The sequence below is a fragment of the Phalaenopsis equestris genome, unplaced genomic scaffold, assembly GCF_001263595.1.
Source record: "Phalaenopsis equestris unplaced genomic scaffold, ASM126359v1 Scaffold000840, whole genome shotgun sequence".
Lineage (NCBI taxonomy): Eukaryota > Viridiplantae > Streptophyta > Magnoliopsida > Asparagales > Orchidaceae > Phalaenopsis > Phalaenopsis equestris.
The window spans coordinates 3384764-3397590 of NW_018165280.1; the positions used below are offsets into that span (position 1 = coordinate 3384764).

At 38.7% G+C, this 12827-nt stretch overlaps 1 protein-coding gene across 7 annotated transcripts in view; it reads right to left on the reverse strand.

The window, feature by feature from the left end:
* Positions 1 to 12827, reverse strand: part of LOC110031614 (CST complex subunit CTC1) — a 55800-nt gene that overhangs the window by 12616 nt on the left and 30357 nt on the right. For 4 of the 7 annotated variants that reach the window (XM_020734908.1, XM_020734907.1, XM_020734905.1 and 1 more), the window contains exons 13-14: positions 11823 to 12036; positions 11610 to 11727 (exon numbers count right to left, since the gene is read on the reverse strand). In XM_020734908.1, the coding sequence (XP_020590567.1) occupies positions 11610 to 11727; positions 11823 to 12036 (332 nt within the window). Of the gene's footprint in view, positions 1 to 11609; positions 11728 to 11822; positions 12037 to 12827 lie in introns of those variants that run through there. The other 3 variants (XM_020734909.1, XM_020734912.1, XM_020734910.1) reach the window with 3 other exon arrangements.

A 12827-nucleotide genomic window follows, 5' to 3' on the forward strand; every position in this document is an offset into this window, starting at 1 on the left:
ATTTGGATTCCTTAACAATGTTCCAGATTTGAGCTTTTCCCCTTCACACCTCTTCGTCCGATTTCGTTGTAAAGTCCTATCCTTTTGACCTCTTTGAAGACATTATCCCCTGATTTTTATCGAGAGTTTTCTTAGGTGACTTCGGTCATTTGAGATGTAATTAACTATAGGGGCTTGCCCTTATAGGGAGCTTTTCCGAACCCAGCTTAAAATAAACCCTATTTAATTATTTGTATTAAATAGGGGAACTTGTCGGCAAATAAAATGGTTTCGCAGACCCAAACGGACGTCATATCTTTCTTAGTTTATTTGATCGAGCTTCATCCTCAGGTCTTGTGTTTATTCTTCGGGGTAGATACAGGATTTGAGGTAGAGCGCTCTTTCATTTAAACTGTGAAAAATATGAGGTCAGTTTGATTTCGTATTTTTCTAAAATTATATATATGTATGTAAATTAAAAAGTCCTTCCGAAGCGGGTGACGGGATTTCGATTCCGGCGACCGACAGCTTCTTACGGGCGACCCCCAAACGTAACTCCCCCCTTTTTAAACGCCGACAGGATGGGGTTGAAATTCTCGTCTCTTTCACCCCTTCGACTTTCCTTGTCACAATCGAGGGTACGTCCCCACTGGGTTTCATCCTCAATGTCCGCAAGTCTTCGCTGAAATCGATTGATCTCTCGTTATATCTCTTCTCGGGCAGCCTCGGGCATATATCTCCTTAATGACATGGATGGGGTTTTGAGTTGGGAGACAAAAATTGATTTAGGGATACTGATTTTGAGGGAAAATTAGAGTTAGATCCAAGTTTGGTTATGGTCTGGGAATATAAAAGAAAATTGTTGGTGGTGGGGTAAGGCGGACGCTAGGAAACCCTAGGAAAGGACTAGGGTTTAGCTAGCTCTGATATTAAATGATATCGAAGTTAACCCAAGCCATGATAAGAACATATTTTATTACGCAAAATGGTACAATTACAATTAAGAACAACACAGCATGACTCTCTGGCTAGGCGAGGCGAGGCGAGACATCGGTGGATAGCTGTGAAAGGGTTGGAATCCTCAGTAGCCAGTTGGAGGTTTAATAAACAATTTTCTAGAAAATGAAATATAACAAGCTCAAATAAAGGGATATCCATCTCACAAAGGACTTGGGCTTACTAAAAGAAACAGCTACGCTTGAGCGTAAACCAGTAAATGTGTTGATGTTGCATATAGGATAGAGTGGTATCTTAAAAAGACACCTAGAAACTATTCAAGGCACTGAAATGAGTAATAGAAAAGTTCAATGATATTAAATGATGGATTCAAAATATAATAAATCATAAATTGACTTTATACAAGGTAACTTAATTACACGAACGAATAAGAGAAAACAAGATGTTGCTCAGAACAACATTGAATAAGATGTTGCTCAGAACAACATTGAATCAAAATTTAAGGTCATGGTCCATAACATTGGTCAAGGTATGCGACTTAAATGCCTACTCTGAAATTTAAAGTTTTAGCCTACAAACCTATGATAATGAGGCATGACTATCAAACTACTATCAGCATTAATAAGAATGTGATCCATCACTATCAAACGAAACATATTGAAATTGATAGACATTTCATTAAAAAAAAAAAAATGAATAGTGATCATTCAAAAGAATAATACTTCCACGAAACTTCGAACCATAGATATCCTTACCAAAACTCTTGATCCATCACAATTCGACAACCTTCAAAACCAAGAATAATCGACAACATAGATTCTCAACTTAAAAAAGAGTGAGAAGTCTGCAATCAATGTTCCTACAGTATCTGTCTACAATATTATGCCAACAAGTCTACCATTTGTTTCACTAAATCAGCGAGTAGTCAACTCTTCTCTAAATTCCATATAAGTACATCTTGATCCCTATCAAAATCCTACAATTCCAAGGCCAACTCACGCCAATACTTCTCATCGCATTCATCCAGTGTGGTCGTCATTGCAATTGTGCAATCTGCATGGCTAAAGTTATCCACCACTTTATGATCGTCCCAACTTAACGATTCACCATGGTGCTGCTTGTGTTATGCGAACCTCCTTGTTCTATGAAGAGCTAATTGTCCCTATAATAATTGGGTAGGTTTTTTCCCTGATTTTATGGATGATTATAGCCTTAAATGTGAACCAAATTTCATTAAATTCTAGAAAAATTATCTCTTATAAATTATATACCTCTTAGATTTGCCATCTATAGAACTACCCAAGCAAAATTTTATTAATTAATTCATTAGCTATCTTCAGTCAATTTAAACAATTTGTATTTGGCGTTGTTGCTCCACCAATTTGCATTAAAATATTCTTATTTATCAACCATTGATCGAGTTGTCAACTAAACATGAAAACAACCTAAATTTCCAACTTTATTCAAGATAGGCAAATGGCTATATTTTCCTCATTTTCATCCATTGATTGAGTAGTTCAAGCATGAAACTCACCCATTTACTGACTTTATTCTAGCGAGAGAGATATAGCTTCGTGGAGATTCAAAATGTACCTGAAGTACGTCTAAATGTGACTTTCATTTTAGCTTAGAAGTTTCACATATTTTGCATAATTTATAAGCTTAGAACTTCGGTTTAGAATTATCTATCAAACTTGATCACTATTCAATACAATATATGATATCATTAGATTGACGAATTAGAAAGATTGAATTTTCTTTATGTATTTAAATTTTAAATTTATACGAATTAAATATTTTTTCATATTATTTTATTTTTTTAATAAAATTTGTCCCATAATAAAGCTTATGATAAAAAAAACTTCCTTATACTTTTGGGAAAGAAAATAGAGAATAGAAAAAAATTAAATGATTAAGAAAAAATAACTTAATAAACAAGCATTACGCGTGAACAAATTGTTTGTCTTGCTTGAAAGGGATATGGTCTTACTTACACCTGATCAAAGATAAAATCCCAAAATAGATGAACATAAAGCTTCACATTTAACATACTAAATTTATTATCATAACTACCTTACATGACTTGGATTTCCCTGGTTTACAAATATAAGAAAAAACAAACCAATAACATATTCAATGAAACTGAAAATGACAATCCTAATAAAATAATGAGATATTTAAAAATAACTCAAAAATCCATGACAATAAAAATTCAAAATATATCGTCCAAATCAATTACCCGAAATGCAAAAAACTTTACAAAAGAGAGTAGCAGTGATAGCAAACTAAAAAAAAATATCATGTTCCATTTATTATAAATCATGGAATGGTAGATGGCATTTCTAATGGCCAAAAGAATAATTTAATATTGAAGGAATATGAACAAAGTCACCTACAATTATAAGTTATTTGGATAATGTATTTAGAATATAAGCATTTCAAATCTGGAGTAAGCAAAATACAATACATTTGGAATGCTCAAGGTTGTTTGATTGGTCTTGAAATAAATATAGATCGTTAGTTCGTGCTTGCTTAGAGGTAAAATGAATCAAAATTTTGTATTATTATATTTTGGAGAGGGAATTTGAACATAGGTTAAGATGAATTACAAAGATTTCTCATAATCGATTTGGATTTATGTCAGGAAGGTCTAGTATGGAAGCTATACATTTATTGAGAGGTTTGATGGAGAAGTTCAGAGATAATAAGGGAGAACTACATATGATTTTTATTATTTAGAAAGCTTACGATAAGGTTCCCAGAGATATCCTTTCGAGAGTTCTTGAAAAGAAAGGTGTTGATATGACTTATATTCAAACCATTAAGGATATGTATACAAGAACTGTTACTTTTGTTTGAACAGAAGGAGGATTGACGATGTATTTTCCTATTTCTGTTGGTTTACATTAGGGATCAACCCATATCTTTTTGTTTTAGTTATGGATGGTCTTACTGGACACTTATAGGAGGATGTACCTTGGTGTATGCTTTTTGTTGATGAAATTCTTCAAGTGGATAAAACGAGAGAAAAAGCTCAGAAAAAACTTGAATTATGGAGGTCTACCTTGGAGTGTAAAGGCCTTCGTTTGAGTAGAACTAAAACTGAACACATGGAATGTAATTTTAGTAGTAGTAGCTATAGTGACAGAAATGTAACAATGGGTGATCAAATTATTAAAAGGTGTGAACACTTTAGATATCTCGGTTCTATTGTTTAAAGTAATGGTGATATTGATGGGGATGCTATTAGCAGATTTCAATTTGGTTGGTTGAAGCGGAGGAATGCTTCGGGCCTATTGTGTGATAGAAAAGTACAGCTTCGACTGAAAGGAAAATTTTATAAAATGGTGGTGAGACCTACAATGCTCTATGGCTATGGCGTTGATGCTCTATTGCGCTGAATGTTGGCTTTTAAAATTGAAGCATAAAACTAATTTAAGTGTTGTCGAGATGAGAATGATTAGGTGGAAGAATGACTTTACCATTAGAGAGAAAATATAAAATAAATATATCCATGATAGGGTTGGTGTAGCTCCAGTGAAAAAAAAAATTAGAGAAAGTCGTCTTAGATGGTTTGTGTTGGCATCAATTTTTAATGTCACGAATGTAGCGTGTCCACCTGCATGATCTGGGATAGCTTACGGCCTGTCCATAGTCATCCAGTAGTTAGACAACCACCTGAGACCTTACGGTGTGTGTTGAGGGGCACGTTGTCGGGGTCATTTTGCAAGGCTTTGGCTTTCACTTAGGCGACGGTCAATCAGCATTTGATACGGCGCACGACTCCGTTCGGGTCAACAAATATTATAAGTCGCATCACGCGTGAAATTGACTTGAATTGACCCGATCATCAGCGAGGTTGTCCAGATGACCCCGGACGACGAAACGGACTGCGCGATCACGTCCGGAACGTCGATTTTACTTAGAAAGGACATTCAGTCAGCTACGACTTTGCGGACGAGTCTAAAATAAGCGAATTATTGTTTTTTTAGCCCGATCGCTGGAAAGGTTGACCGAGCAGCCTTAAACGACCCCGAATCGCAAAATAAATCGTGTTAGCGTGCCCAAATTATCGTTCTCACTTACGTCGAACGTTCGTTACGTCACAATTTTGTAGACGAATTAAAAAATATGGAAATTATCGTTTTTGGCTCGATAGTCAAAAAGGTGGTCTGGACGACCCCGAATGACGAAAAGGACTGCGCGGATGCGTCCGAAACGTCGGCTTTAGTCAGAAAGAACATTCACTCCGCCGCGAGGACGTATACGAATGAAAAATACATAAACGATAATTATATAATAATTGTTATTATAATATATTATATTATTATATATGTTATCATATACGGAAAAAAGGGGCTCTCTATATATTAACGTTATATTATTAATATCATAATTATTAACGTTAAATAAGCTTAAAAGAGAAGCAGTTCTCTCCCTCTCGTGAACCCGCCGCCACTCGTCGCCAAGCTCACATGCTCGACGGCCCCGACCTCCCTCGCTGGCAAACGAAGCCGCCGGTCTCCAGCTCCGCCGGAAAGTCTTCCCCGAGGCAGATCTCGCCGGCCAGACGCGTCGGAGCTCTTCTTCCTCGGTCAGCCGCGCGCCGAAGTTCTTCCCTCCCTTCGGTCACCTCGCCGGCGTGTTTCTTAGCCGCCGGAGCAGCTCACCTAGCCGGGGTTTTCCTCCGCCGGCGAGTTTTTCTGTATGTAGCTGGCCGCCGTCCTTTTTTTGAAATATATTTTGTTCCGGCCGGTCCACTTTTTGGTTCCTCCTCGCCGGCCATACCTCGCCGACCTACTGCCTTGCCGGCGTCGATCTTGTGACGAACCAGTCCCACTCTGACACATAGCTCCAGATTTCGTGTGTTCCTCCTTGCTTTTCTCGTTTCGGTTGCGTGACGCCGGCGTTCCACCACCGCCACCTCGCCGCCAAGCTTTTCCGACGACCGGACACTTCGCCGGAGCACCTCGATGTCGTCGGGCAGCGGTGGTACATCGCCTTGGAGAGGCGTGGACGTCTTTTCCTTTGCGAAGAAAGCTCCCCCTCTTTCACCGTCGTCGAGCGATCCTTTCTCGCAAATTTACCTTTTTTGGGTGTCATATTTTTATATGCTAAATTATTTATTTTTCATACTTCGCATACCTCACAATCTCCTATGTCTTTTTGTTGTCTTATGCACGTTTTGCGAGACATACTAGAGCATGGATCGGACGCTGGCGAGCTTGAAGCAAGCAAAGAAAACGCGTCTGCAACCGTCAAAGGGGTGGACAAGGTGGTGAGATCCCCTAAACTCCTAACTAGTCTTAGGATCAGTAGTGTCTAGGGGTGTGGGTTTGATCGCCCACACGGGGTGCGTGCGCCGGCGTGGGGCGGCGCAACGATGTGCCTGCGTGATGGATCGTTGGTATTACTAAAGTCAGCATTTAGGTTAGGATTTCTTGTGCGTGGTCAAATACCCCCCATAGAGCCGAGTATCTCCCCACTTGTTGTGAGCCTTAGCACAAGTCCCAATGGGTCGGAGTCCCCCACTCCCTTTGCTTTAGATTCCACAGCTTTACTTGGAGAAATTGGGAGGTCGGATTTGACAAAGCGAGATAAGCTTTGTAGATGGTTCGCTTTGCAAAGTCTGGAGTTCGCAAAATAGGAAAAACTTTGTAGCTATGCTGTTTCGCGACGCTTTAGAGAGTTTCCCCCTCGGAGATCCGGGGAGAAACTCCCTACATTTCCTCATCGAAGCAAAAGGCGACAACGCCGCACATCCAAAGGTCTAAACCTTAGGTCTCTCAGGTGAGGTAAGTATGAGCATTGCTCGCTATCATATGTGGTCATTTGCACTTCATTGTTTGCATGTGCATGTCCTGCATGTTACATATTGTATGTCGCATATCGCGTCGACACTTGCACTTGAACTTTGCACCTTGCATTTGCACGTTGCACTTGCACTAGAAAATTGTGTCTCGCATTTGCACTTGCACCGACACCACCTACGCCTCGATCGGTCGTCTCGGACCGGTCAACACCATTTGTGCCTCGGTCAGTCATCCCGAATTGGTCGACTAACACTTTGGTTCGACCGGCCACCACGGCCCGGTCGACCGATCACCTGCATTTTTGTCTGTTTTGTATTATATCACATGCTTGCCTACTTGCATGTTGCATCATATGTGTTTGCATTTGCATTTGCATTTGCATTTGGGTGATGCTCCCCAGTGAGAATCACCACTATCTCTGAGTCACTGCCGCCTCGGTACACCTTTCTTCGGGCCGCTGTCTCCACGACACCCCCATCCCTTTTGGTCACTGCCGTCTCGGCACACTTTCGAGCCACTGCCGGTACGACACGCCCACCCTTCGGGTCACTGTCGCTACGACACACCCATTTTTTCGGATCAATGCCGCTACGGCACACCCATTTGTTCGAGCCGTTGCCTCCACTGCATGCCCACCTTTTCCTGAGTCACTGCCTCACGGTACACTCATCACTTCTGTCACATGATTGTTTGCATTTGCATTTGCATGTTTGCATGGATAGCGAGCCAGACTCGTTAGAAGAGGGACCCCGTGGTGGTGGCGCTGCCTTGACGAGCATTGTTTGTTGGGTTGATCCCAGTGAGCAATGCGAGTTAAGTCATCGGGATTGACACGAATATGACTGTGCTAAACATCTAATATATTTAACTTGTGTCACCCCTCTTCATGCACCCTTTAGATCATTCGGATCTTTAGGATGGGGCCTGTATGACGACCCCATCAAAGTCATACTATACTCAGACTTACCCCGTACTTAGATACTAAGCTGACACACTTTTTGTTAGATGGTGTGCTGGGTTAGGATTTAGGGTGCTTAGGTAGTCTTTTCGATGTCTGGCTATTGTTCTCTGCTGAATTGATTGCCCTAGCCAGACATATTTCTTCTGCATTGTGCTTGTGATGTGACTGCATGCTGCATATGTGTGGTAGTGTATTCGGGCGTTTTTCTGCAGGGAGTCATGTCTATTTATATATACACACACATGCATCGCTATGGGGGAAGCAAGTAATGATTTCTGAACCTTTTACTTGCAGGTGCTATTAGCTCCCTCACTTTTAAGACATGGCTCATGATACGTTATTTGCATGTGAGTATTCCCGCCGACACTTGTTTTTATGTAGGATTGAGTCTTTTTCTTTTTTCTATGTACTTTTAGAGTCTATGAGAGTCTTATAATAGAAATAAGATACGGGCACGAGTTCTGAGGCATTTGGCACGAGAACCACGTGGAGAGGATCAGGAGCAGATGCTCGTGCCCCGTATCTTAATTCTGTATTTTATATTGATATATAAAATTAGGACCGGGCATGTATATGCAGAGTCCAGCCGCCATTTTCTTTTCTGGGATATGTTGTTGACACAACGGCACCGGCATGTTTATTATTTTGATTTGGCTTGTTTTGTTTTTTGCATCATATTGCATGTCTGCACTTACATGTGTTTTTCTTGTTTCTTTCTGTGATTTATATGTGATTTCACGATATAATCTAGGCTCATTAAGGACCTTAAAATTGTAACTTTCTACAAAATCCTAAATAAAATATTCAAGGTAATTAAAATTTAAGATTAAAATATTCAGGATTTAAAAAATTATAACATTTATTTTCCTTCATATGTTAATAAGGCCTCCACAATACTTAAGGACCGCTCTAGATAACTGCATCATATTTGCATGTTCTGAGGAGGAGTCCCCGTGCTTCTCCAACCTGACTGACCCAGCATACCTCTTTATAGGTGGTTGTCTAGTGCGTCTAGGGTGTTAGAAGGCTCCTTGACCCAGACAGGGTGTAAGTCCTTTTGTTTGAAGTGTTTCTAACTTTGTAGCTGAACCTCCATTTTCTTTTACTTCCTAAGGCATCCTTGCCACTTCGGCAGGTATAAGCCCCACCTCTTGGAGCTCCAGCTTTTAGTCATAGGATAGAGTTTCTTTCCTTTGACTTGAGGGCTACCGAGATTCCCGTGGAAGACGCAATTCACGCATTGCTGACCGGGGATCTCAGGAAGTGTTGTGTCGACTACCTTCACGACCAGGTAGACTTAGGGTCCTCATAGCTGTGGATGACGGGTACGTGATACCCCGACCCAGTTACCTCTACCTTCCTTTTTGCTGAGCCCCTTTGAGCCCTGTCGCTCCTTGACTTTGTTGATATCATTTTGACGGCCCGATGCCGATGAGCTGTCGCCCATTTGGGATACGATGATTTGTCCTCTGCCCTTATAGCTCGGACGTGCTTTGACGTGTTTGGATATCCCCGTCAAGATGATTTAGGTTATTCCGTAAGCCCCGTGTGTTGATGAGCCGCTACCCATTCGGGATGTGAGAGACTCACTCTTTGTCTGATGGCTTAGCGCGAGCTTTGAAGCATCAGGACTGTTCCCACACGGAATAGCCTTCCTTTGAGTATCGATTGCCCCAGGTTCACGATAATCCAAGAGAAACTCCTTTTATCGAGAGTATTCTTGGGTACCCCCTAAAATATAATTAATCAAGTGGGATGTGTCCTCTTGTGAGTGCTCTTGACCCCAGAACAGGCACCTACACCTGAATCTCTGGTTATGGGTAGTCTACGTAAGTATTCTTTCGCGAATATCGGTTTGAGGTGCTTTCGCCCGATCTTGTTTGAACGGACACTCTTAATCTATCCTTGCGAGGTTTATCGCACGTAAGCTTTTCACGTTTTGTGTTTTCTCTTGTTTGTCGCATTGACGTATGTCCCTTTTTATTCAGTTCCTCTCATCTTCAAATCATTGAGCTGAGAATCATTGATCTAATTCGGGAGGGAGATTTATTTGAATAGGAGAAGTATACGACGATCGACAGACTGACGACTCCTTTTAAAAAAAATAGAAAAATGAATGGAAACAGAACTCTGGCGACTCTGTTAGTCAAATTAAATGTCAACCATCAAATGATTCGATTAGAATAGTTGTTTTATATTCGACTTATGTTAAGAAAGGTAGAGGTAGACCTAGGATGACTTGGGCATATTGTATCAAAAATGATCTTAATTTATTAAATTAAATGAAAATATGGCACTAAATAGGAAGCAATGGAGAAAAATGATTCATGTAGACGACCCCACCTAGTGGGATAAAGGTTTTGTAGTTGTTGTATTATATTTTTAAACTAATTTTTTGTGCTTTGTTCGAAGCTTATAAACTAGCTTTTAGGGAATAGAATAGTAGCAGAAACTAGATCACAAGTTTGAAGCAGCAATGGACGAGATCAAAGATTATGGCAGATCATAGGAAGGAGATGGTAAATAATATTTAATATTGTGGACAATACTGGCAAAAGCTCACTCTAGCGGAGTTGAGTGTATTTTGAATTTATCTAATTTGGGGAAATTTAGAATACACCAAAAATGGCCTAAGGGGTATTCAAAATACCTCATAAAATTATTTTTTTATTAAGTTTCTACAAAACAAAAACTTGAAATCTTAAAATCCTTAAATTATTTTACTTTATAATCCTAATACATAAAAAAAAAAGAGTCTAAAAGTAAGAAAATGGTTAATGGACTTACTCTTAGACAACGATAAAATTCACTTGCAAAAACATCAATACTAATACTGGAGGCCCAAAGATGCCTTGATTGGGTAATTAATTCTCCTTGTAAAAATAAAGACTATTAATAATGTCAATAGGCAAAACGAATAAATACCTATACAGTATTGTTTATGCGGAGAAACAATGGAGACATGTACATGGAGAAGCAACAACACTGGATATTCTTCCTCATGCAGGAGATAGCCAAGAGAAAATGGAGTGACAAAGAATTAGGGAATGAGCATCAGTACAAAAATAATAAGAGTGAAAAAAGAGATGAAGCAAAAGAGTAAAGAAGAGATATGTTGGAGTTGAACAAGCAACGATTCAGTTCAAAATTTGAGCTTTTGAGATACTCGAACATTTGAAGATAATCCAATCGAAACAAAAGTTTCGAAACCAAAAATAGATTGTGTATATCCCGTATGTGCCAACATGCCCTAACAGTGTATAGGCATGTCTTGGTCATCTCCAACTCTAATTCTGGATATAAAAAAAAATAAAATTTTAAACAATTTTAAATTTATTAGATACATGTTGAGGAAACTTGGATTTGTTTCCAATGTGTCTGGAACAAACATGGAAGGATTTTAAGGTGTTGATTCTTAAAATGTTATATTTTAGGGGCAATTACATACCGACCACCAGAAACTTGTTATTTACAAATCAACCATCCCCTTTAATCCATTTTTCAAATTCTCACTCAAATATCAAAACTCATGGTAAAACCCCAATGCATATTTTTCATTTTATCAAATTCTCAATAGTTAGATCGTGTCACGCATAAATACATTGGTTTGGTAGTTCTAGACAATCATCTGGATGGTTAATTTGTAAATATCAATGTTGTCGTTGGTCTGTATGTAATTATCCCTATATTTTATTGTTCATTGCTATTAGATCTAATGCTAGTGGTTTTGATTCTATTTTCAAATACTGGAAGGTGCAAGAGAGTTCACCATCAACGATAATAATCATCTAAAGAAACAGTATTATAAATAAAATTGAATTCACATTACCCTCATTGAGTGGTAGAAGCCATACCATCCTTATAAAGAAACTCAAGTTAAAAAATGAGCAAAAACTTACCCAACAAAAATCCAGCCAACGGGATCTTCATTGATGGCATCTTTTTCTCCATTCTTAATTCTGATCCTCCAAAATCAAGGTCAAGTTTTTCCAATATAAGAAAATGGATTGTCACAACCTTGCCAAAAAGAAAAGAAGAAAATTTTGTAAAAATCCCATGCACCCAAATATGCAGGATAAATCATCAAAGTGTGAAACAATGCACAGCAATACCCTGCAGAGCAACCGAGCAAGCTTGAAGCCCGTTAATTGAGATAAATTTGACATAAAACTTAGTGAAACAGAGTTCAGAGTTTCCTCATTATTCCTATCAAATTGAGGCAGCATAGTTGGTCTTATTCTATTTGGAAAGCCAATTTCTTTCACAGAATTAATAACAACAAGTGATACAGAGGTCAGAACCAATTTGGGGAATCCATCTGGAGAGCTGGAACAATGTAAATGAAATAAAAGCGAGTTATAAAAAAATCTCTTTAACTATAGAGAAAAAAAAAATGAGAAACTACTACATTAATAGATAAGCCTAAGAACCATAAGATCAATGATAATAAAATAAGAATTTCATAAAATGGATTCAAATGAAATAAATGAAGAGAAAATAGCAAAGGTTACAAAGTACAAACCTATTATTATGCTACAAATAAGAATTTTAATAGGGCTGTATATAAATAAATTGGCTGAGATCTACAGCCAGCAATCTTCAGCATGGGCATCAAGTTTTAATTCAGCCCAAAAGCTTGAGCTGAGATTTCTAAATGAAACCAGGAAAGCAATTAGCTTTTTTGGACAATATACAGCAATTAAGTCATACTCTAGTCATAATAAGAATGTTTAAATTCCTCATCAAAGATTATTAACAATAAAATCCAAACAAAGAAGTTCACTGGATATCTAGTAAAATAGGATACAAAATAATAATAGAATGAAATCTTATACAGCAACGTTAATTGAAACGCTACATATCCCCAATTGCACTAAAGCAAAAGAATTACAACAAAAAACCATAAATGATTGTCAAAATAGAACCATATTTCAGGTGACTACCTTGTGATTGAGGAATGCCTATGGCAATCCAGCATGCTTGATAAAACAGGTCTAAGAAAGCTGCATAAATTTCAAGCAAAATTTTTTGCAAACTCACACACACAGTATACGCAAAGGGACGAACCCAAGAACTTCCAAGAACTTTTGGTTGGCAACCTAAGCTCCCAACAACAG